This window comes from Corapipo altera, unplaced genomic scaffold (genome assembly GCF_003945725.1).
Source record: "Corapipo altera isolate COAL_440 unplaced genomic scaffold, ASM394572v1 45, whole genome shotgun sequence".
Lineage (NCBI taxonomy): Eukaryota > Metazoa > Chordata > Aves > Passeriformes > Pipridae > Corapipo > Corapipo altera.
Window position 1 is genome coordinate 6964790 of NW_020884877.1, and position 23144 is coordinate 6987933.

Here is a 23144-nt window from a genome sequence, read left to right on the forward strand (position 1 = left end):
ATGCCAAGTGGAGTCTCTCAGAAATTCTATGTAACATTAGTGTCACAGAGCCAGATTAGGTTGTTGTAGTGGTATCAATTGTGGATATACAGCCAAGCTGTGCTCCTCTGTAATCCCTGCTTGGATCTGGTTCAATAGTGCTATCTAAAGTACTGGCACTTGCCCATTCTGAACTTCATGCCGTTGACTTCAGGCTCTTCCTCCAATGTAGAACAATCACTTTGAAATACAAACCTGTCTAAAGGGCTTGCAACCCTTTCCAGTTTGATACTACTTATAGTTTAATCATTAATTATTAAAGCAACCATGAAGTAACATTAGACCTAGAAAAGACTCTTCTATGATTCTACATGCATGAGTTTTGCAGACTGACAGCCAGTCATGTAAATGACTTTCTGAGTTCAGTTTTCAACCAGTGGTATCCCTGATTTAATATGGATTGTGCTTCTCAACTTGCTTATAAGAGTAATCAGTGTAAAAAGACAATAAAATTAAGGTGTATGATACCAAGATATCCTTGTCTGAACACTAGCTTGGCCAGTTTTAACACTTCCCCTAAATCTGTGTTTCTAACCCCTGAATGCAGCTCTGAAATTTATTAGTGACACCTTATATATGCTTAGACAACTTGTGTCCTGCTCACGTGCTTTTCTGATTGTCCTCTCATGAGATATATTATCATACCTACCTTCAGCTGTTATCATTCCCTAAATTTCTGCAACCAAGTTTTTCTCTTCACTGAATACTAAGTGCACATGAATTACAACCTGCTTGATCACAGAAGGGAACATAGCAGACAATCAGCTCCTTTTCCTTTTTCCAACCTCAATTCTATCTGTACCATGAACTGATTTATCTAAGTTGTTCTTGGAGACCTCCAATCATTATGACTCTGCGGTCTCCCCAGGTAATTTGTTCCAGTGCTTCACCCTTCCTATCATCAAAGCAATTTGTTGTAATTTGAGTACTACTATGCTTCTTGTTCTCTCCACTGTGAGCATGTAGCACAGACTATTCCTCTTTGCAGCCACCTTCCATTTGAAGATTCATTCTTTCTTCACCTCTTTGGGCTGGGCCCACTCAATTCTTACAGTCTTCTCCATGTAGGTTCATGGCCTGTGATGATATTTTTTCTGCTCTGCTTTTGACTTTTTCCAACTGTTCCCAAATAAATGTCATGTCACCCCTTAGTGGCTTCAGTTCTGATTCCTACTACTTCTGCATCAATATGTGTTTTAGGAAACATGTCTCAGGAATTACTGCTAGGGAAATAATGTCACACTCAAGGATGGCATAAAGTTAAGGTCACACAGAGAATTTGCAGAATTAGCTTCTATGATGTGCTGACAGATTTCCCTCTTTTTAAAGAAAACGGTACAAAGGTGAAGTGTTGGATAGAAATGGGTAGAAAAGGTGGAAAGAGAATAAAAAATGAAGAGGAAAGCTATATTTTCCCTCATAGAGTGATTCACAAGAAGACATTATAATCCTGTTATAGCAGAAGAGATGTAACTACCTTAAAATGAAAAAGCATGACATATTGACTTGATACTGACCGAATAATTTTCTCTTAATAAGCAAAAGTCTATAAATAAAAGAGGTGCAAACCTGAGATACAAAGAAATAAAAAAATAAATGAATCTATTTTTCTTCTGTGGCAAAACTCTTTTTCTCTGCCTTGTATACATATACATAGTCAAATATAAATTTCCTTGCAGTTCATTTGAAGCCCAGTTTATTTTCCAATAATTATATATGTAACAGGTGAATTGCACGTGGGAGGACAGGAACATTTTTACATGGAAACAAATAGTGTACTTGTTATTCCAAGAGTGGAGGATAAAGAAATGGATGTGTATGTGTCAACTCAGCATGCAACAGATGTACAGGTAAAACGAAGTATTAATGAGACTTGTTTCTTACCTTCCTAAACAACCTTAAAGCTTAACTACATGACCAGGAGTTGCTTTCAGTCTTCTCTACTTCTCTTGAAACTCCCCGATGGTGTTCCCAATTCAGATTAATTGATCTGAATCTTTTTATGAAAGTAAGTGGCCTGACTACTGATCAGAAAGCTGAATGGAACAGTATCGTGCTATTTGTATTATACAAGGCAGTACAGACACAAATGAGCAGTATTACTATGGGATGAGCAAAGGGTATCTTTGTTCATCAGTCACTTTTTTGGACAATCACTTTTTTTGCAGCAATGAGTGTCTTCTTCAGAAAGTGTATTTCAGACAAGTTGCATTGCTCCTATGAGTAGTTACATTGATGATGATGATGAGGGTCATAATCACATGTAAATAATGATAAATTAATATGGAAACAATAATGACATATAAATTATGTGAAATTATGTGAAAAAAGTTAACAGGTTCTAGTTGACATCAGAGTTGGATTGTAGGCCTGCAGAAAACAACAGTTTAAAAAATTGTAATGTTAATTTCCACATGCTTAGTATTAGCTTTTGCAGTTCATCACTGGCTTGCATTTTTCAAGCTTTCCCTGTCAGCCCCACAAATTAAATCTCTACTTACATCTTTCAAAACACTGTCAGAGGAGGTATTTTCAAAATGCAATGTCAGGATTTTAGTTACATTTTCTAGTGTGCACTAAACAATCACTCTGTTCCATTTAGCTTGCTATTCTAGTGGATGCTTTATCTCCAGCTGCAGGTGAATGTGCAGTTCTATATAGGGATTATCATATCTGGCATCAGATAATCAAACTAGTTTTCAGAGTTTTTTGCATTTCTACTGTTCTTTAGAGACTACACTGTGCTTTCATCAGCATGTTTACTTGTTTGAATTTTTTTGTTTATTTGTACCTATAGCAACTCTATTTTTCTGCCCAGGAGTCTTAAACCAGATAGCTTTTATACATGATTAGTCATAGAAAATAGGAATTTTTTAATGTACTTTGGCAGGTAAAATTCTGGATGCTCACTTTTGCAGGAATTAGTGGCTTCAGCTTTAAACCTCCAGTCCAGTAAAGTTATGTGCCATGTGAAACGTGTTGGTGGAGCATTTGGTGGGAAGGTTACTAAACCTTCCCTCTTTGCTGTAATTGCAGCTGTGGCAGCCAACAAGTAAGTTGACTTCACTAAATCAAAAGAGTGATTTAACTAAAATAAATTAAAAATGACAAGACTGAATTAAAAAGAAACTTCAGTCCTGAACCCTACTTGGAGGGTTATCCTGATGACATCGTATTTTTTAATCTCTTTAGCAGTAAATCTTGAAAGTAAAGTAAATCTTTAGCAGCTTGAAAATTCTCTGGGCTTTTGACAATGATATTCACTTACTATCTGAAAGCTAAAATAAAGGCATGGAGGCAGTTTCCCTCTGGGATGATCTGTACAAATCCCAACCATTTGGGCCTCTGTGAGACGTGGTATGAATTTCACTCTAGATATTCAGTGCAAGTGTATTTTATCCTAATACACAGGTATGGTCACATCAGCCCTTTGTGCCACAGCTGTCCTTTGAGTTCCTTACCTTTCCATGTCCTGTGCATGCTCAATGGAACTTGCATCCCCCTGTTGAGAAGCTGAAGGGAAAACCACAGAAAAGCTCATTTCCTCCACTTTGTTTCTGTTGCCAAAAAAAAAAAAAAAAAAAAAAAAAGCTGAATCAGCCTAAACTCAGGCATAGTAGGTTAATAAGAAACTAAAATATTGAATGGACTGATTTATTGCCACCCACCACTAGGAGTTTGGCCATGTACGTGTAATGTCATTTGCAATCTGCATCAACAGGCTGTAATAAAAGTGGATTTTTTTAATGTTCATTTTAGGACAGGGCATCCAGTCCGTTTTGTCCTGGAAAGAAATATGGATATGTTAATCACTGGTGGACAGCACCCTTTCTTTGGAAAATATAAAGTGAGTGAAAGAAGATATTTTGCTTAGTTACTGAGTAGTAGTTTCTTCTGAGACAAATCAGCATTTCATTGGCTAACAAGACACAGCAAGAAACCAAACTCCTCCTCTTCTGAAATCCTAATCCAGCACCAACCTTCCCCAGTCCCAAAAGTACCCTGACATATGCCATGAATTAAAAAAACAGCTATCGTCCTACTCCTACAGCCCATGCAATATCCAGAAAAAGCAGAACCATCCATCCCTTTTTTTACTTTAGAATACTGCTAACATCAGCCCTACCCCATCCACAGATGACAAATTTGTAAATCAGAATTGAATATGAACCACTCCTCCAATACAAAGCCAGCCCTGAAAGGTAATGCAAGATTCAACTTGTAGAAAAACTCTTACTTTTGACTTCTAAATCCTTGCATTAAATAGGTAAACAACGCCAGCACTGAAATCAGCTTGGCAACTGCTTGTGGCAGAAGCAAAACCCTTCTCTTTGGTGTTGGTGTATGAATTAAACACACTAAACCCCTCTGGGACAGGGTTTATTGTTCAGTATGGTTTGGATAAAGAAGGGCTGAGGAGTTGGCTTTCCTAGGGACTCTTGCATGAGTGGTAGAGTTTGGCTGATGACTGTTCCTGGGAGAGACTGCTTACATTTTTAATTTTGCTGAAGATATTGCTCCCAAAGATGTTCGATTCTGGTTATGATTAGACTAGGTTTAGAACTGGTTTGGGAGAAGAAAGGAGGAAGGTTTCATTTTTGGTTAAATTTTGTTTTAACCATAAGACAAGGATTGTGACTGACAGATGTCAATAGCATATGTATTTCATATTCTTCTGGGTTCCCATTACCTGTTACCATTTTAAATCTAGGATAAAATATGCTGCTGGGGCAGAACTTTTCAATAAGCCCCCATAGATGGATGATTCATATCCTTTTTTGATGTAGTTACAACTTCCCTTTTTTTTCCTAAAATTTGGATAAGAGCTACAATTTTGAAGGAGAAGGAATGTTGTTCTTGATCTTTCAAATCCTAAATCTGACCCCAACTCTAACCTTTCCTTTAATTAAATATAATAACAGAAAAACCTGTATTAATTGCTTAACTACATTAAGGAAAAAACACTCTCCTCATCAGTCCCATCTCTTATCCCATCTGTGCAGCTATGCAGGATTTAGCCAGCAATAATATTCATTATCTATAGTTTTCTTATCCTTAATTGTGGTAGAGCTCCATCAGTTTATATAACTTAACAAGTTGGTCTCCGCTTACTTTGCAGTTTTCTGTGATTGTACCCCTTTAAATATTATTATATAATGCATTAAAATATAAACCCATGTATTACCTTTAAAAAAAAGAGTTGAAGAGGAAGGAACCAAAACCAGAATCAAATCAAATTTAGTGGATATTTCTGAACGTGTAATCTGCAAAATATGTGCATCACTGGTTCATATTGCTATGTTGCCTAGATGGTGAAAACATTATTACAAAATAAATACTTCAGAAAGTAGAATTAGTATAATCATAGTGCATATTTTCTTTAATGTTCTAGTCATCCTCTTTCTGGTCTCTGTTCATACTCAACACAGCAGTGAACAAGCTTTTCAGATTCTGTGTGGGTATAGTCAATGTCTATGTGGGAGAACAGCTTTGTGGGCAGCTGAGGTACTCTGATGATTTGTGGGGTTTGTATGTATTTTGCTCTTTGGTTTGTGTATTCAGATCCAAACAAATACCATCCTATAGACAGAAATCTATGCAGGTACTTTTTCCAATTCAGTGGAAACAGTCCTATTGTGTTCTGTAGTGTGAACCTCAGGTGTGCTATTTCTTTACTGGTTAAGAAAGTTATAAAGGAAAGTTTGAAATACATGAGAGAAAAGACCAATAATGCATCAGTTTCTATATTACAGGTTGGATTCATGAATGATGGTAGAATAATAGCTGCAGATTTTCAGTGCTATATAAATGGTGGCTGCACAAAAGATGAATCTGAATTGGTAAGTCCTTCTTTGCTGATACCAATTACACAGACTGAACTGGTCACAAAATGAAAATAACAGCCCTTTGTCACAGTTTATTTCTCCTAAGAATATTCCTGTTCTTGTTAAGTAAAACTCTCATCTACCTAAAGCAAAAATGCATCTGTGGCCCAGATGTCAACTACAGAGTATCTTTAAGGAGGTAAGATATTTCCTACCAGCTTATTCTGGACATAGAAAATTCAGAATTAAAAGTTCTGTGAAGCAAAGAGACACTAAGTTTTATTAGCTAGCCTACTATCATAAACTCATTCCTTCACTTCCTCAAAACTGAAGGTCTGATTTTTCCCTTAGTAATGCTTCTTTATGCTCTTGAAATTCCTATGAGTTAAATGCAGTTTCTCTGATTTAGACATGGTTTCTTTACTTCTGTTGGTATAAAAACCAGCAGAACAACAAGCCTCCTGAGTAAAGTTAAAACAGTTACATTTTATTGGTCTTTCACAAATTTCACTGTCTCTATAAAGGGAATGGAACCATTTGAATAATGTCATCTCTTGTTTCAGGTGATTGAGTACATTGTGTTGAAAGTGGACAATGCATACAATATCCCCAACCTCCGAGTCAGGGGACATGCCTGCAAGACTCACCTGCCTTCTAATACTGCCTTCCGAGGATTTGGGTTTCCCCAAGCAGGTCTGCTTATGGAGACCTGTATTGTGGCTGTGGCGACCCAAACTGGCCTACCACATGAGAAGGTAAAAGAGCTGAGACTGCCAAATAAAACAGGAGTTAACAGACAATTCTAAGACTTAGACTTAAGCTCCTTGTGCTTAAGCCACTTTTTGTAGAAACAGATGTACCAGCTTTAGTTGGACTGAATGGTACTTCATTCAGCTCCTATGCTTTCATGGAATAATACTTGATATAATACAGATAAGAGTGGAGAAAACTGGCCCAAGATCTGCTCCAAAATGTTTGGTGACTGCTGTTAGTATTACCAACTTCAGTCAAAATAGTATTATCTCTTGTACTGTGTGACCAGTTTTAGATCACCTGGTGTATGTTCAGCTGTCCCCTTGTCTCAGCCTCTCAGAACTGAAATCACCAACTTTGCTATCTATCTATCTATCTATCTATCAGCAGTTTAACTAGGTGGCTCTGTCATCCCTGTCTCCCCAGCCTTCAGAGAGAGTGTCCCAACAGTTTTTATTGTTGCCATTTCCTCTCCAGTCTTCAAGAGCTATCCTTTCCTTACATACTGCTTAACCCAGTGTGAGCTTTTCCTCTTTTAGATGTGCCAACCTCTTGTATTTTCAAACTATGGTTTATAAATCATTTTACTTTCCTAGGATGACAACCATCATGTCTTTTCGCTATTTCTTTGAATCTTCTCCCTCTCCCATTTACTTGCTGTCCTTTACCACATTTCAGGAAAGCTTTCAGACACATCTCCAAGGGACAAACAGGCTTTTTAGCTTTAACTTCTGCTTTCACTGGTCTTATTTAAAATTTGAGTTTACCAACCTTCTCTGCATTGAGTAGTCCTTGTAAATAATCCCACTGACACAACTAAAGTTCACAGGCATTTGATGTGAGCAAAAAAATCAGGCCATTTGAGCAGTGATGAATAGGACATTATGTTTAATATAGATAAGTATTAATTATATTATTGTATCATTATATGCCATGTCATTATATTGTATATAATATGCCAATGTATTATAAAGCAACATTTACTTTCAGCACTGAATTTGCTTGGTGTTTAGGTTAGGGAAATAAACATGTACAAAGGAGTTAACCTAACATCCTTCAAAGAAAAGTTTGATGCAGAGAATCTGTGGAAGTGTTGGGAAGAATGTCTGGACAAATCTGACTACTACAGTCGAAAAGCAATGGTGGAAGAATTTAACACTAAAAATTATTGGAAAAAGAAAGGGATTGCCATCATTCCAATGAAGTTTTCTGTTGGATTTAATGCAACTTATTTTCATCAGGTAACTCTTTCAACACAGTGCTTTTGTGATCTAAGATCTCTGCTTTTCTCTCCAAATATAGAGGAAATATAATCTCTACAGGCAGAAAGGAAAGAGAAAGGGAAAAGAATTCCAATATGCTGGACTAGCATAAAATATCACTCCCTTGAGACATACTTTGAGGAAGAGTATTGCTCTATCTGGGCTATGTGTTTATAAATGCTTTATAAATGAGATGGGGCTTTGAGAGACCTGCTCTAGTAAAGTATGTCCCTGACCATGTTAGAGGGGGTTGGACTAAATGATCTTCCCTTGGCTGAACTAGATGATCTTCCCTTGGGTTTAAGGTCCCTTCTAACCCAAGCAATTCTATGATTCTATGAATATTCACCTCACAGAAATGTGAATTTCTGATTCCCAATGTGACAATTTTATCCAGCATAAAGTTAAGTAACTCACTATAAAAATGTGGTACCTGGAATCTTCCATAACCTAGTCCATAGTAAGAAAAATTATCACTCCTATAGTTCTGATAGTACCATTTATTTTATAGGTTAAGCTCTGCTACTGGAAATTTTTATGGGTCAAGATAGTGGTATTTCTGGGGAAACTTTTCAGTTCTGACTGTTTTTTTCTTTTTAATGCAGGTCTTGAATAAAAAATTCTCTCAAATGAGTCTCAGACTAAATGAACAAACACTGTTCTTTGTTTATGAGTGCAGAAAAAAGGAAATCCACATAGCCTATAAGTTAGTAGTTTATTCCATCCCTTGATTGTTTCTACACAAGTTTGTAGATGAAGAGCTCAGGGAGAGATCAGTATATTTCATCCAACAATGTTCTCGTGGTAAAGAAACATTGAATCTAGGGAACATAATTCGTCTGACACAAAAGGTTAAAAAAAGCATAAATAATAGTTATATTCCCCCAAAACCTTCAAAATAAAGCTCAGGCATTGCACTGAATTTCCAAATATCTGGATTTAAATCTTAGAGATTTATTGTTTAATCTTGCCCCTGTCAGCTCAGACTCTAACTGACAGCAGCAAAATGTCATCTGTTTGCAAACACCACAAGCCGACACCAAAGAGATCACATGACCATCATTTGTCAGTGGAGAATTGGTAACAAATACAAAGGTGTCCCCAAGGCACTGTATTTCACAACACCTCTCAGGCTCTACCATTTGCTCTGAGTGTTGGTAGCTGGTTGAATGCCACACTGAAGCGTCTCTTTACAGAATTTCGAGTCCTCTTTCATGTCCACTTATTCCTTTATAGGAGTGGATGTCTTCCATGGGATCGATTTCTTTCATCACCATTCCTTGGAAAGTTATTTATTCCCAATTTTACCATTAATTAAAGCTCATTACTTCCATTCCAACCTGCATCTTGCATTTCTCCTGTTTAAGATAGCTACTTATTGGGAGAAGGCTGCACCAAAATACAAGTGAGTTGGTTCTAAGCCTTTCTCTTGACAGCCTAGCAAAGAGAAGGGAAGAGCAGTTGTGTCATTGCTCCATCAAAATTAGATACTAGGAACTAGTTTATTATTATCCCCCTCTGGACACATGCAAATCCCTCTGTTTCAGAAAAACAAAAGTACAAGTCAACTACTGTTTGTTCTAAAAGAAAAGTTCTAAAGCTGTTCCTAGTAGGAGATACCTTACCCTCTGTTGAAAATGCCTTTGATTCCAGGTTCAAATTCTGCTCTGTCCTCCTTTTTCATCCCAGATGAAGAGGGAATAATAGCTGGGGACACATACACATTATAACGAGAGCCAGCACGTTCTTGCTTTACCCAGTTTCACAAGAAGAAAAATGTGGTTTTCTGTTATTAGAACTAATTACTGTGATCCCTGCAGAACTCCTTTGAATAACTACTAGCTCATTTAAAGTCTGTCATGTCTTAAAACAGTGAAATTTGTTATTGTCAGACTGCTGGAGAATTCCCACTCCAGGTTAATAATATACTGATCTTGTAAATTAAATCTGTCTTTGGCTTGTTAGGGTTTTTTATACACCTTTGTTCAGTGAAGTAAGAAAATCACCAAGTTTCTGTGGCTCTTCTTTAGGCTGGAGCTCTTGTCCACATCTATATAGATGGGTCTGTGCTAGTCACTCATGGTGGAATTGAACTGGGACAAGGAATTCACACTAAGATGTTACAGGTGAGTTAGTTAGTACCTGAGGGTAAACAAAACCTAAGGAGGATAACTGAGCAAAAAGGATGAATGGCAGTAAGAACTGTAATAAGTAAAATCTATAGACATAAGAAAGATGAGTTTAATGTTGAGTTGTTGCTTATGAGTTATTGACGAAGACAAAGCGTCAGAAAAAAACCACAAGCAATAATCAAAGTGACCTTTCAAGACCTAGAAAGGAAAAAACATCTTTGTGGTAACATCACTGTTATCAGGATAGCTAGGGCACAGAAGGCACATGCAAAAATGACCCCAATGTTTTGTAGCAGAGAGGGTTAAAAATGCTGAAAATGTAACTTTGTTGTGTATCCAACATCAATGATAACACCACTTAACTTTTATGCATTTCGTGTGTAAATAGTGACAAACAAAACTATGTCATTTTGGAGCTAAAATAAAGCCACTTCTTCAAAATGGGCTGCGTGAACACTGGAATATTAGAACACGGTGAAAAACGATAAGGTGGGAACACAAACAAAGCCATTTCAAATGAGAAAGAAAATAAGATTATACAGATAAGGGAGAATGATTCATTGTTTTTTAAATTTGATTAAGTTTTCCATTTGTAACAAAAACCTTATTAGAGAAAGCAATTAGAGGCAAAACATACAGTATTGCATTGTATTGGTTTACCTTCTATTATTTATATAGAACTTATATATAAAATATTTGCTTTACAGAATAATTGTTAAGGAAAACAAGCATCTGTCCTTTAATTAGGTAATTTTTCTGTATGTGCAAATATATAGGGAGATGAATGGCACGATGAATTCTTGACTGCATCTCAATTGAGACTGGGTGGCTTTTTGTTTACTCTTATTACAGATTGCCAGTCGTGAACTGAAGATACCACTGTCATATATCCACTTCTGTGAAACAAGCACAACAACTGTACCTAATGGCAAATACACAGCAGGATCAGTTGGAACTGAAATCAATGCAAGAGCAGTGCAGGTTAGACTTGTTACCATTTTTTCATATAATTAGTGATTCTGTTGAATACTAAATGTCCCTCTGAGGATTCATATTTATTTGTTTGGTTTGATTTTGGGCAGCTTGCAGTTCTTTATCTCGAAATTCCACTTGTTAGTTTACTTTATATGCATAGTTTAAAGCGAGGCAAATTACAGAACACTGTTAAAAAGAGTCACTTTTCTCTGCTCTACTGTATCAGATTTACAGATGTGAATGCTGTTCTTTTTTAGATTGCTGCTAGATGAATTTATGGATCTTCACTTTATTTTGTATTTAAACACAATTTAAAGGAAAATTTAGCATAAGTTATATTTCAGGTACTGTTTTTAATAGTCAGACCCTTAACCTTTTAAATGCTTTGGGACCAATTCCACTTTCATTTATTTTGTAAAATGAATCATTCCAGCCACTGGTTTTTCCATCTAGTGTATCAAAATAGGAAGAGAGTCAAGTCCTTTATCTTCCTTTTGTTGATGGTTTCAGCAGTAGCCTGATACACGAATACTTCAGTTACATTAGAGCAGTTGCTAATGCCAGTCTTCACAAAGTGCTGCCTTCTAGCTGGCAGATAGCAGAGTAAAGAAACTGTACATAAATGAACAGAATTACAGCCCTCAGAATGAATTTAACAAACTAATTTCACCAAGAAAGAGCTTGTATTGCTTTGAAATCAGCAGATAAATTTGGGGTTGTGGGTTAGTCACTGGCATCCAACCTTCCTTCTCCCTAGAATGCCTGTCAAATCCTTTGGAAGCGCCTGGAGCCTATTCGAAGAGACAATCCTGATGGCAAATGGGAAGACTGGGTAAATATCTCTCTCTGTTTTGTAGTGTTAAATTATGATAAACCCTTAAGTGTAGAGTGAAAGCTGACATTGTTCTGGAGGGAGAAAGGTGTCTCCCTGCATAAACTAAACTGGAAGTGAGAAAGAGTAAATAGGTGTAAAATAGTGTAAAAGCAAGTGGTACAACACAATGTTCTGGTGAATTTGGCCAACTTTAGTGGTTTTGTAATGCCCCCTGCTTCCTAAAGACATGTCCAGGGCACAAGGGAATATAAAGCTTTTACTCAGGGCTCTTTTTTTCTTTAATTTTTTTTTTTAAGTTTCACTTTTTCTTTAAATGTGAGTTAAAGAATTTTTAATTTTCTCTCTTTAATAATGAGTATATTTTTTGCAGATCAGTGAAGCTCACAAGCAAAGCATCAATCTTTCAGCTACTGGCTATTTCAAGTAAGGAAAGACATTAATCTTTTTTAAATTTCTCATCATTGGAGGTGCTACTTTGTCAATAGGTAGCAGAAAGGATAAAACTGGCCCCATTCACCTTTCTTAAGGTCATATCAGATGCAGCACACAAACCATTAACAAGTTGCCTTGACCAGAAACTGCAGCATTTAACAAGGAATTCTTCTCTTCAACCCATATGGATTTTGGAAGCACTTTATATCCTTGGTTAGCTAGTTTGACAATGCTCAAAGTCTTCTCCAAGGTCAATTACAGTAAGACACAGAAAGCCCACAAGGAATTATGTTCCACAGCCATCATGATTTGCAACCCTCCTATGTGCCCAAATTATTCCACACAACGTATCAGATTATCTTTATACACTTTATCAGATTATACACTCCAGATTATCTTTGACTACAGGGATCCCATGAAAATAGTTACCTTAAAGAGTTTATGTTACCAGAGAACCATAGAATGGTTTAGGTTGGAAGGGACCTTAAAGATCATATAGTTCCAACCCCCTGCCATGGGCAGGGACACTTTCCACTAGTCCAGGTTGCTCTGAGCTCCATCCAACCTGGCCTTGATCACTTCTCTGGGCAAGCTGCTCCAGTGCCTCACCACCCTCACAGCAGAGAATATCTTCCTAATATTTAGCCTAAACCTACTCTCCTTCAGTTTAAAGCTATTAACTCATATATCATGATATATGATTCTTTTAGTGATCTCAACAGTGAGGACAAGGATAGGGAGTGGGAGGTATCTTGATCAAATCCATATAATGTTCTTACTTCCTCCAGAGGTTATCATACAAACATGAACTGGGACACACAGAAAGGCCATGCGTTCCCGTATTTTCTCTTTGGAGTTGCATGTTCTGAAGTAGAAATTGACTGTTTGACAGGAGCCCACAAGGTAATGTCAAAAAACACAGTGAACTTGAAGTAGAGTTGGGTGAACTTTCCACTGTCGTTACGTTCCTATGACATTTTTTTCTCTTGCATTTCTTTAAATAAGAATAGAGACATAGCCAGCAGAACAATAAATGGCTATAGTGCCCTTTACAATATCATTTGGTCATCCTTTTCTTGCAATAGAAGCCTGATGTTAACCAGAAAAATAAGAAACATTGTGATAACAGCGGAAAATAAAGAAGTTCTAACGTTTGTACCACATGTGATGACTTTAAAATTCAATTAGACCTTCTGAACATCTCCCTGCAGGTTAGACCATATCATTAGTTACAGTCTCCTTTTTAACAGTTACTTTTAAAACAGGTGAAGCCACAGTCACATAACATGACCTGTTGCAAAGGAGAGTTAGTGCAGGGAGAGCTCTCAGCAGCACTATATGGAGACCAATTCAATGTCTTCTGGTTACTGCAGAAGCATATTTGGCTGCAGAGGCTGCCAGATATCCAGTAGCCCATGTGGAGATAGACTCCAAAATCACTGGAGTCTGTGAACCTCCTCAAACTGTACACCATACTGGGATTTAAGAGAAGCCACTGGACATTGTATAATAACAGCCCATGAGACGTTCTTCTCTGTCCCCTTCTCTACATAAGGAGCTTCTGTTCAAGTGACTGTGCTTCCACACTCACAGCAAAGCACAGGAGATGGCTGGACATCACTTCAAGCAATGTAGTTTCTATAGGAGAACAAGCAACATCCTGTTACTTACAGGATGTGTGATGTGTGCATCACATTCCAAGTGTCAGAGAACCACCAAAAATTGTTTATCTAAATGAAATCTCCATCTATGCAGCCTGTCTCAAGTAGCTTTCATGTTTCAGAATAAATTTGTAATATTTCTGATAACACATTTTTCAGGGATGAGACTGTAGATTATTTAGGATCCCTTTGTTGTGTATTTTAACTATAACTGTGTAACATCTTTTATTTATTTAACAGAATATCAGAACAGACATTGTCATGGATGCCTGTTTTAGCATAAATCCAGCTATAGATATAGGACAGGTATGAATTTCCATAGTTTTGCTGTATATCAAATGTTACTGAAATTTCTATTTGTGCCTACATGATTGTTGTTATTGGTCAATTTAATAACTACCAAAGCCTATGAGACACTGCCCATTAACATTCGAGGATGTTAGATTGACAGATGGATTTGTTTTTATTCACAGCTATAAATAATACTAAGTTACCTTTTTTACTTATTATTCCTCCTCTGAGAAGTGATGAGAAAAACAGGTCCAACAGATTTGGGAAATGTCCTACAGGATTAGCACCCTAAATCTCCTTATGACTTTCTTCCTGAGCAATTTACTCCACCCCAGAATTACTGACTGAGGGCTAAATCTTAACCAGCTGCAGAGCAGTGTTGACTTCAGCTGTGATGTAATGGAAAAGGCTGTTGAGATGGATCAGACCTTTCTTTAAAGGTCTGTTGTATCCATTGCTGTGTATTATGGATTCAAGTACATGTTTCTACAAAAACACTGAATAGTGACAAAAGTGGTGTCACTCACTAGTAGTTTGTAAATGAGAAAGTAGTGGTGAACTCAGACTGTAAACAATATTTGTTGTTTCTTTGCAGAGTCAGAGGAAATGCTTCTAAAAATGTGACCTACATTTAAAGCCTTTCTTATCCTGCTATTTATCCTATTCAACACTCATCCTCATATATTTGCCCTTCACCTAAAATCTTATGTTCATTTTGCACATTCATGGACTGCCAAATCTGTCATATTAAGTTCTTTTTTAGCATTTTAATTTTATGTTCACTTTGCACCAGTGTTTACATCAACTACTGACACAGTCCTAGTGTCTACTCAGCAGTTGTTCCTTCCTACATGATGTTGGTCTGTTATTTTCTCTTCATATCCAAACTATCACCTGTTTATGTCTGATACACTTATCTCAAAGAAATTTTATTGGTTTTCCGCAAATCTTTTAAAGCAACTATTAAATTGAGCAGACTATATATTTCATCGTCCCTAGACAAATATCTCCTGACTGCGGTTGCTGTGGATTTGACTCAATTCTATTTGGCAATTTTGCAAAATCAAATCAAAACTGTACTAGTTACAGTGAGATTAGCCAGGAATAAGGAAGAATAGAACTTGAGCCAGTGAAAATATTTGTCAAAGTCAGATGAGGACAGCTTTGTCCTGTTTGGGTCTTTGTTGACTAATAGAAAGAAAGATGCCAGTTCATGTGTAATCTTATTAATTAAGTCTGATTTTATATCTGTTTTTACCTTTTAAAATAATTGAATGAAATGTAAAATTTACCTTTTTTTTAATTTGTTCAGATTGAAGGGGCCTTTATTCAGGGGGTTGGTCTTTATACATTAGAAGAAATCTACTTTTCTCCACAAGGAGAGCAGCTCACTCTTGGCCCAGACACATATAAGATCCCTGCTGTCTGTGACGTTCCTGAGCAGTTCCGTGTCTATTTACTGCCCAATTCACGCAACTCAATTGCCATCTATTCTTCCAAGGTAAACATGCCAAACTTACTGTTTGCAAGCACAGCAGGAGATTCTGCTGCAAATCCATGACTGTAGTGTATGGTATGCTTTGCATTTATTTTTTTTTTTGGGGGGGGGGCAGTTTCAGCTCTGGAGGAAATTGGACTTAAATGGTGAACAATGGTGTTCTCAATTTTTGGACTAATTTTCTTCCTATGATTTATTGGTATTACAGTAGCACTTAGAAACCCTAATCAAAATTGAAACTTTTATGTAAAAGAACACAAAACTGTTGTGCTATAAATCAAAAGTGAAAAAGTCCATCTTGAAGAGCTTTAATTGCCTAAAGAGGAGTATGGACAGAAAAAGGAAATATTGTTGTAATTTTTAAAGGCAGAGAAGTGATGAGACAAGAGATTAAGTAACTTTCTAGAATCTCACAGGAAACCTGTGGTAGGTGTGGGAACAGAGCCCAGTTTTTCTATCAGCCATGGCAAAGCATCATTCTTTCTGTCCTAAGGGTACTTCAGCCTCTCAGGAGACACACAGTACTAGGACGGTGCACTGTTCATAGACTCAAAATAAAAGCAAAAAAAAAGGCACCTCAGAATAAAAGGAGAACTAAAGGTAGGTGTAGACCTCGGGATACTAAAAGATAGGAATGCCCACAAGTCCAGCCATCAATCTAGGGCAGATATAACAAAGTGCCATGGTTTAACCCCAGCAGAGAGCTAAGCCACACAGAGCTAGCTGTTCACTCATTTGCCCCCCATGGGATGGGGAGAGAATCAGAAGGGTAAAAGTGAGAAAACTCATGGCTTGAGATAAAGATAGTTTAAAAGATAAAGCAAAAGCTGCACACACAAGCAAAGTGAGATAAGAAATGGAATTCATTCACTGTTTCCATCAGCAGGAAGACATTAATCGCCAGGAAAGCTGGGCTTCATCACCTGTAATGGTGACTTGGGAAGACAAACACTAGAACTTTGAATGTCTCCCCCCCTTCTTCTTCCCTCACCTACGCTGATGCCATATGGTATATTCCATACCATATTCCAAGACTTTGGTCAGTTTGAGACAGCTGTCCTGGCTGTGTCCCCTCCCAGTTTCTTGTGCCCCTCAGCCTCTTTGCCTGTGGGGTGCAGTGAGAGGCAGCAAAGACCTTGACTCAGTGTAAGCCCTGCTCAGCAGTAACTAAACATCCCTGTGTTATCAGCACTGTTTTCAGCACAAATCCAAAACACAGCCTCCTACTGGCTACTGTGAGGAAAGTTAGCTCTACCCCAGCCAAAACCAGTACACAAAGGAAATTTCCAGAAGTCTGTTTCATATTCTTATGGCCTTACATGGTATAAATGAGTAAAAAAACTCTTCCCCATGAAGAAAACAGACAGAGACTAAGGGCATAATTCTTATCAAAATTAGACAGCACAAACTTTAACCATGCAAGAGGGGCTAAGAGGAGAGCGGGGGCGGGCAGTCTTTCTTCCTCTGTTTCATCATGAAGAAATAATTCCACTTGGATATAGAAAAGCTAGTCTTTGTGAGAAGTCATGAATTATTTCATAGCTTTTTAACACCAGCACTGAAGTCCCAGCAGGAAGGTTTTTTTATACTGGTTTTTTATAGCTTTATTGTGAATTTTAAAATTATCTCCACCAGCCAAATTCTGGTCCTTGATGGTTTTCTGATTTAAAAGTTCTCAGAGATCCAAGGAAAATTGTTGAATCCAAATATGCTGGACATGACCAAATACTGACCTGCTGTGATTCAGTATATTTCAGATAAATACAGCAGAAATGTGCTGATTTAACTCTCTGCTGGCAGTTTTTAAAGCCAGTCTCTCCAGCTGCCTCTCTCCTCTACCAGGGCATGGGTGAGGCTGGATTATTCTTGGGCAGCTCAGTGTTCTTTGCAATACAAGATGCAGTGGCTGCTACACGGAAAGAAAGAGGATTGTCCCTGGACTTCACACTGAACAGCCCCTTGACTGTTGAGCGGATTCGCATGGCCTGTGGTGATGTCTTTACTGAGATGGTAAGGTTATTTTCATTCCTTTCCTGAGCTGGCCAACTCCTTAATTCTCCTTCATCTGAATGGGCTGTACACCTAGATGAATCAGTGAGCCAAATCTCTTTTCTTCAACATTTAGCAGAGCTTTGCACTTTATTTTATCAGTGGCACTTTGTTCAGCCATGTTGACAGAGTAACATGAACTGACAGTCCAGAACTGAGGAACCTGTGCTGTTTCCTCAGTGGTAATGTTTCAATTTATCTCCTTTAAACTAAAAGCCTTGAAAGTCCTTTTCAGATTATAGTTTGACTTTGTCTTAGTGTCACTTTATTTGCATTAGAAACTACGACTATGTCTAAACACAGAGTGGTAGACATGCTCCATCACTTGTCCTTTGCTCCTGGTCTAGACTGATTCCACTTTGAATCATGTAACCCAGTTTCCTTTTTTTCTTCCTGGAAAACAAGGTAGATGGAAATATGAGCTGATGTGCCTCCAAGTCTTGTCACAACATGGAGTGAAAACACAGGCTGGGTGAACAGGAGCACTCCCAAATAAAACATTTTAGATTTATGTTTACATGTGAGCATCACCACTGACAGAGGCATCCACAGAATCTAGGGGTGCAAATTTAAGATATTCACTGTAATGGGCTAAACTGTCTATCTCAGACACTGTAATTACTTTGTAGGTATAATGTATAGGTTTGAGAATAGTACAGTTCCCCACTCTTAAAGTGCGATACAGCTCTGGCTGTTTTTGACATTCTATTATCTTCTAATATCTTCCCTCTCACAGATGGAACAGGTAATGCACAACTGGTGCACTATGCCCTTTTATTGAAATTTCCCCCACAGTCACTGAAGTTATTTTTATGGCCTGTGTGCTATAAAAATATAAAAATATAATATATAAAAAATATAAAAATATAAAAATATATAAAAATATAATATTTTTATAGCACCTGTGTGCTGTGCCTCTGCTTTCTTCAAAATGAGAATGGTAAGAAAATGCACCCTCACCCTTGCAGTTCTCTGTGTCTTTCTTTCCACAGTAATGTCTCAATCTGATCTTCCTATATCTTGCATTTCCCTCACAAGGGGTTGGCAGTAGGACAGAGCAGTAGACTGCTGGACAGTACTTATTTTTGTAGGACTCTGAGGCAGGAGCCAACTTCCCTCCCCATATCTACCCTAGCCAACAGTGATCACACAAGAGTTTCCTCAGAAAGGTGGGCAAGATGAGAAATATGACATTGTTTTCTGACTAAAGCTTTAGCCACTTCACAGGTTTTCCAATGCACTCATCCTTTTGGCACTGTAAAAGCAGATATCTGAAATTGCATAATAGATTGTCACTTACCCAATTTTCTGTTTATTTATAAGTTGAAGAGAAAAAGAGAAAAAAAGGGAATAAAAAAATCAAAGTAGTAAAGCACAGGAGCAATTATGAAATAGATAAACAGCACAGGTTTACCAGTCATTCTCCCCTCAGTGCATATCCAGTCAGAAAGCAAACTAAACAAACACTTCAGGAGCCTGGAAAATAGGAAACATCCGATCAAACTGTGACAAGGTCCATTAATTAAAGCTTTAAACTTAAAAAGCCTCACGTAGCTGAATTTGAACAACTCTATTGTACCCTAGACTGAAAATTTCTCTATGAAGAGAGACACAGTTTGGGTCAGGCAGACCTGCAGGCCCCTCTTCCAGTGGCAGCCAGCTAGAGACTCCCTGATCTCAACCTCCCTGGAGGTTGGGGCTGTGAATTCCACATCCATCCACTTCTGCTTCCTCCTGTGCAGGATATCCAGCAAAGTGTTTCACAGAGACAGAACTTCTCATATTCATAGAAGTTATAACCAGGATTAAGAACCTTTGTGGGCTAAGTGCTGTGGAAACACTTGGGAAAAACTCAGAATTTGAATAATGGTGAAGTTGTTATCCAGTCATCAGGAGTTGATGTTCTGTCTCCAGGAATGCCCTCAGAAATGTAGGATTTCTTTGCAGACATCGTGGCCTCCATGATTCAAGCAGTGCCATTGAACCATATTGCATAATGGAACCTCGTATGTCAGTTCCTCTAATTTGAGCCTTTCAGGCTGTGAGCTCACCTCTGCTATGGAGATATGAGCTTAATTACCTGTTCAATTACCAGAATGCCACTGTTAACTAGAAGTAAGTTGGTTGATTTCACAACCTTTTATAACATGGGAAAATGGAGTTTTGTGCACGCAATGACATTGACATGGCTGATAAGGAACATGCATTTGTGAATTACAGTAAGTTCTTTTTTCCCCTTAGCAAAATGATGTTGTTTTCTTTATATTTTATTTCAGATTCCAAAAGACAAACCTGGAACCTATAAGCCATGGGCCATCGATATAGCTTAGTACTGCTTTCCTAAGTATCAACCAACCAGGTGATTCCTTCAGCCACTTACTGATCAAAAGCATTCATGCAAGAAAGAATTGTAATACTTACATGTACACATGCATACATATATATATATCACACCATCTTTGCAGAACAAGATATAATCACCAGTTCTATTGTAAGTCTCTAAGTAAAAGACCTCTCATTAATGTGTTTCGTGCTACACTGGAATAGTTGGGGAGTTAACTCAAGAACTTCAAAGCATTTGCATGAGATTCTGAAAATATCTGCAGTGAAGAGCAGATCACAAATAGAACCATTTTGTCACTTCTACATCCAGTTTGAGAGTCACAGCTGTTGTTATCTATTTTTTCTGTTCTTCTAACATACAAAAATCCCAAAGATCGGAATTAGACAATGTACAAATTAGTGATGGGCAATGTATCAATATTTCAGTAAAAGAGATATTCTGAAAGTACATACTACCAAATATTTCTAGACACAGATATATTATTACCACTGCAGTAACCACAGTAATACACCAGTAAAGCTTCTTTGCTTCCTGGCAGCCTACCTCAAGCCTGCTCCTTACCACCAGATCTTTTTGAACCACTGTCAACTTTGACCTCTCCTAGAGCTGGACTATAATCACTGCTATTCACTCACTGCCTCGTCATCACTTGTTCCTCTTCTCCTCTTCCTTACCCACAGTTTTGCTCCTTCTTTCCAGCAAAATGGTGAAGCAGAACATAGCTGATGCTTCCATCTGCAGGTGAGGAGAGGGCACGATGCAAGAGAGGTGTACTGGAGGTAGGAAGGTTTAAACCAGGACAGGTTCCCAGTACCAGCTTCGAGTGACCATAACACAGGTGAGGTTGCCCATTGCAGCCGTCAGCAGGCCTGCATAGCAGATGTGTAGATGAAAAGGTGGAGGGGAGCAGAGTTGAGAGGGAAACAATGACAACAGGAGTTCATCATAGTGTGTCAGCTCACAGTTTAACTGAGCTGTGCCAAACAACTGGCACTCTGACAGAGATTGTTTCGGAAAGGAGCTTTTAAAGTGATCCAGTGGCAGCTGTATGCTCATTTCCCCATGAGGAGAGGAGACTGAAAAGCAAGTGCAAAGGTATTTGAGAGGGAGAAAAGGGAATGGTTGAGCTAAGCCAACATAGTAATATATACAAATCAATATTCGACTTTGATAGTTCAAAGCAGTAAATTTTTCAGTAAGAACACATTTAACAACATCATTGTGTACCCGAAACACTAGCATAAGAAATAACTCTGGAGGTGCTTAACAGGTATTTCATTAGTTCAGATCCTCATTTATATAGACAGAAATTTAGACTATTTTCATTTATTTTAAGGGTGAGGCTTAAATTAACTCAGTATAGAAGAGAGTGCAACCTGCACACACCCTCAAATAAGTCATGTTTAATTTAAATCTGTAGAGATACAACAAGATTTTGTTCCTTTACATGTAAATTAATATTGCAAGTAATAAGGAAATTTCTAGCTTATGTGGGTGAAGTTTTCCTGATCATTTCTCTTGGTAAATAGTGAGAAATTACAGCTAATGGAAAAAGCTCAACTGGTAATAGACTTTGCAGTTCTGTAATATCAAAGACTTCAGGAAGCTGACAGCAGGAACTATTATGTCTTTTTGTTCCTTTCCGTAAAATGCAATTTTAATAATTTCTGATTTATCTTCTTGGCTTTTTACTTAATTGTGATTCAGACAAATCCTCTCAGTTTAGAATGAGTACCAAAGTAATCGGGGTCTTGGGTTTAGAATGAATGGGCAAATATTTGCAAATATTAAGGTGAAAATCCTTCCTCTGAAACTCCCTTAGGGTATTTTTGAATGTAGTATTTTGGGGATTTCATTGGGCTGTTAACTGGAACCTGTAAAAATGTTTCTTGAATAAAAGCAAACTTGTAAGGCTGTCCCGCTATTTTGTGACTCTGGGATCTATAACCAATATTGTTTCAAGGAAGCAATAGTAACAAAAATGGTATGAGGTGAAATCTGGCTCCTACTGACAATAAGAATGACCCCACTTTCCACTCCTGAAGCACAGTGATGTGTTCCACTTATACACCTGAAAACTGGGCATTGCAAGAGCTTTAGTCACAGGAACATTATCCTTTACACCTGGTGGAGATTTGCTGCTGTGTGAGGTCTAGAAGGAAACTTGTGATCTCTAGGTTAGTTTAGTGGTTTGGCCTTTTGGGGAGCAAAGAACTGAGTTGCATCTCCCATTCTATGCCAGCATAGCATGCTGTTTTTGTCTCCAGTTACGTGCTGCTGGGCAAGTTCGGCAGCATGTTTTTTAGAAAGTACTTACAGGCCCTTCACTAACACACTGGGTTTGTTTATGCTGTTTGCTAATGGACACAGACTGCCCCACAGCCTGAAGGTAGGATGAGACCTGTTATCATGATTGCTAGTGGAAGAACCTGTGCTAACGGCAGCAGAGAAGGCCTGTGCTTCTGAACTCAAAGACTTTGTTGTGTGTCAGATGTGAGCACCTTTTAACTGGTAATCCTGTCTGCACAGACTACTATACGTCAAGTGTTTATATGATGATGTTATCATCAGGATCGGAGGAACGAGGCGATTATTAAAACTGCCAACAGCAAATCCAGGATCAAATAGCACGGCAGACCCGGCATTAATGACCAGTGCCCCGCAGGACTCGGTGTTCCCCCGGCGCTCCTGATGTGCCCGCGCTCTCCTCGGCCGCGCTCCCTTCCAGCACCGGGCTCGGCCGCGCAAGCCCCGCGGGGCCCCCCTTGCGGCCGGCGGCCTGCCAGGGCAGGGCGGGAGCCCGGACGGATCCCCGCCCTTTTTCCCTCCATGCTCTCCGGCGGGGCGGGGCGGAGCGCGGCCCTTCCCTCTTCCTCTGGCGTCGGTTCCGCTCGCACAGCTCTCTCTCTCTCCGCTGCCGCCGCTCCTCGCCGCCGCTCTCGCCCGTCTGCGCTCCGGGCCGCTCGGGCGTTTTCTCTCTGCCTTAAAGTCGGTGAGCACAGGGGCGCGGGCGGGGGGCGGCCGGCGGGGCCGGCTGGGGCAGCCCGG

The 23144-nt window shown here is 38.5% G+C and overlaps 2 protein-coding genes across 5 annotated transcripts in view; both read left to right on the forward strand.

Annotated features, from left to right (window-relative positions):
- LOC113944036 (aldehyde oxidase 2-like) overlaps nucleotides 1-22007 on the forward strand; it is a 48052-nt gene extending 26045 nt beyond the window's left edge. Inside the window, exons 22-38 of one of the 4 annotated variants that reach the window (XR_003526555.1) lie at nucleotides 1765-1889; nucleotides 2958-3091; nucleotides 3799-3886; nucleotides 5793-5879; nucleotides 6428-6619; nucleotides 7631-7858; nucleotides 9910-10005; nucleotides 10864-10992; nucleotides 11744-11818; nucleotides 12192-12244; nucleotides 13042-13156; nucleotides 14155-14220; nucleotides 15518-15706; nucleotides 17546-17713; nucleotides 17855-17934; nucleotides 18382-18497; nucleotides 20029-22007. Coding sequence is in view for 1 of the 4 variants with exons in the window: in XM_027636601.1 (XP_027492402.1) it covers nucleotides 1765-1889; nucleotides 2958-3091; nucleotides 3799-3886; nucleotides 5793-5879; nucleotides 6428-6619; nucleotides 7631-7858; nucleotides 9910-10005; nucleotides 10864-10992; nucleotides 11744-11818; nucleotides 12192-12244; nucleotides 13042-13156; nucleotides 14155-14220; nucleotides 15518-15706; nucleotides 17546-17713; nucleotides 20029-20082 (1799 nt within the window). In the remaining 3 variants the exon portion in view is untranslated. The remainder of the gene's footprint in view (nucleotides 1-1764; nucleotides 1890-2957; nucleotides 3092-3798; nucleotides 3887-5792; nucleotides 5880-6427; nucleotides 6620-7630; nucleotides 7859-9909; nucleotides 10006-10863; nucleotides 10993-11743; nucleotides 11819-12191; nucleotides 12245-13041; nucleotides 13157-14154; nucleotides 14221-15517; nucleotides 15707-17545; nucleotides 17714-17854; nucleotides 17935-18381; nucleotides 18498-20028) is intronic. The other 3 variants (XR_003526556.1, XR_003526557.1, XM_027636601.1) reach the window with 3 other exon arrangements.
- A 943-nt stretch (nucleotides 22008-22950) lies between these two features.
- BZW1 (basic leucine zipper and W2 domains 1) overlaps nucleotides 22951-23144 on the forward strand; it is a 9858-nt gene continuing 9664 nt past the window's right edge. Inside the window, exon 1 of the mRNA XM_027636604.1 lies at nucleotides 22951-23088. The gene's annotated coding sequence lies outside the window, so the exon portion shown is untranslated. The remainder of the gene's footprint in view (nucleotides 23089-23144) is intronic.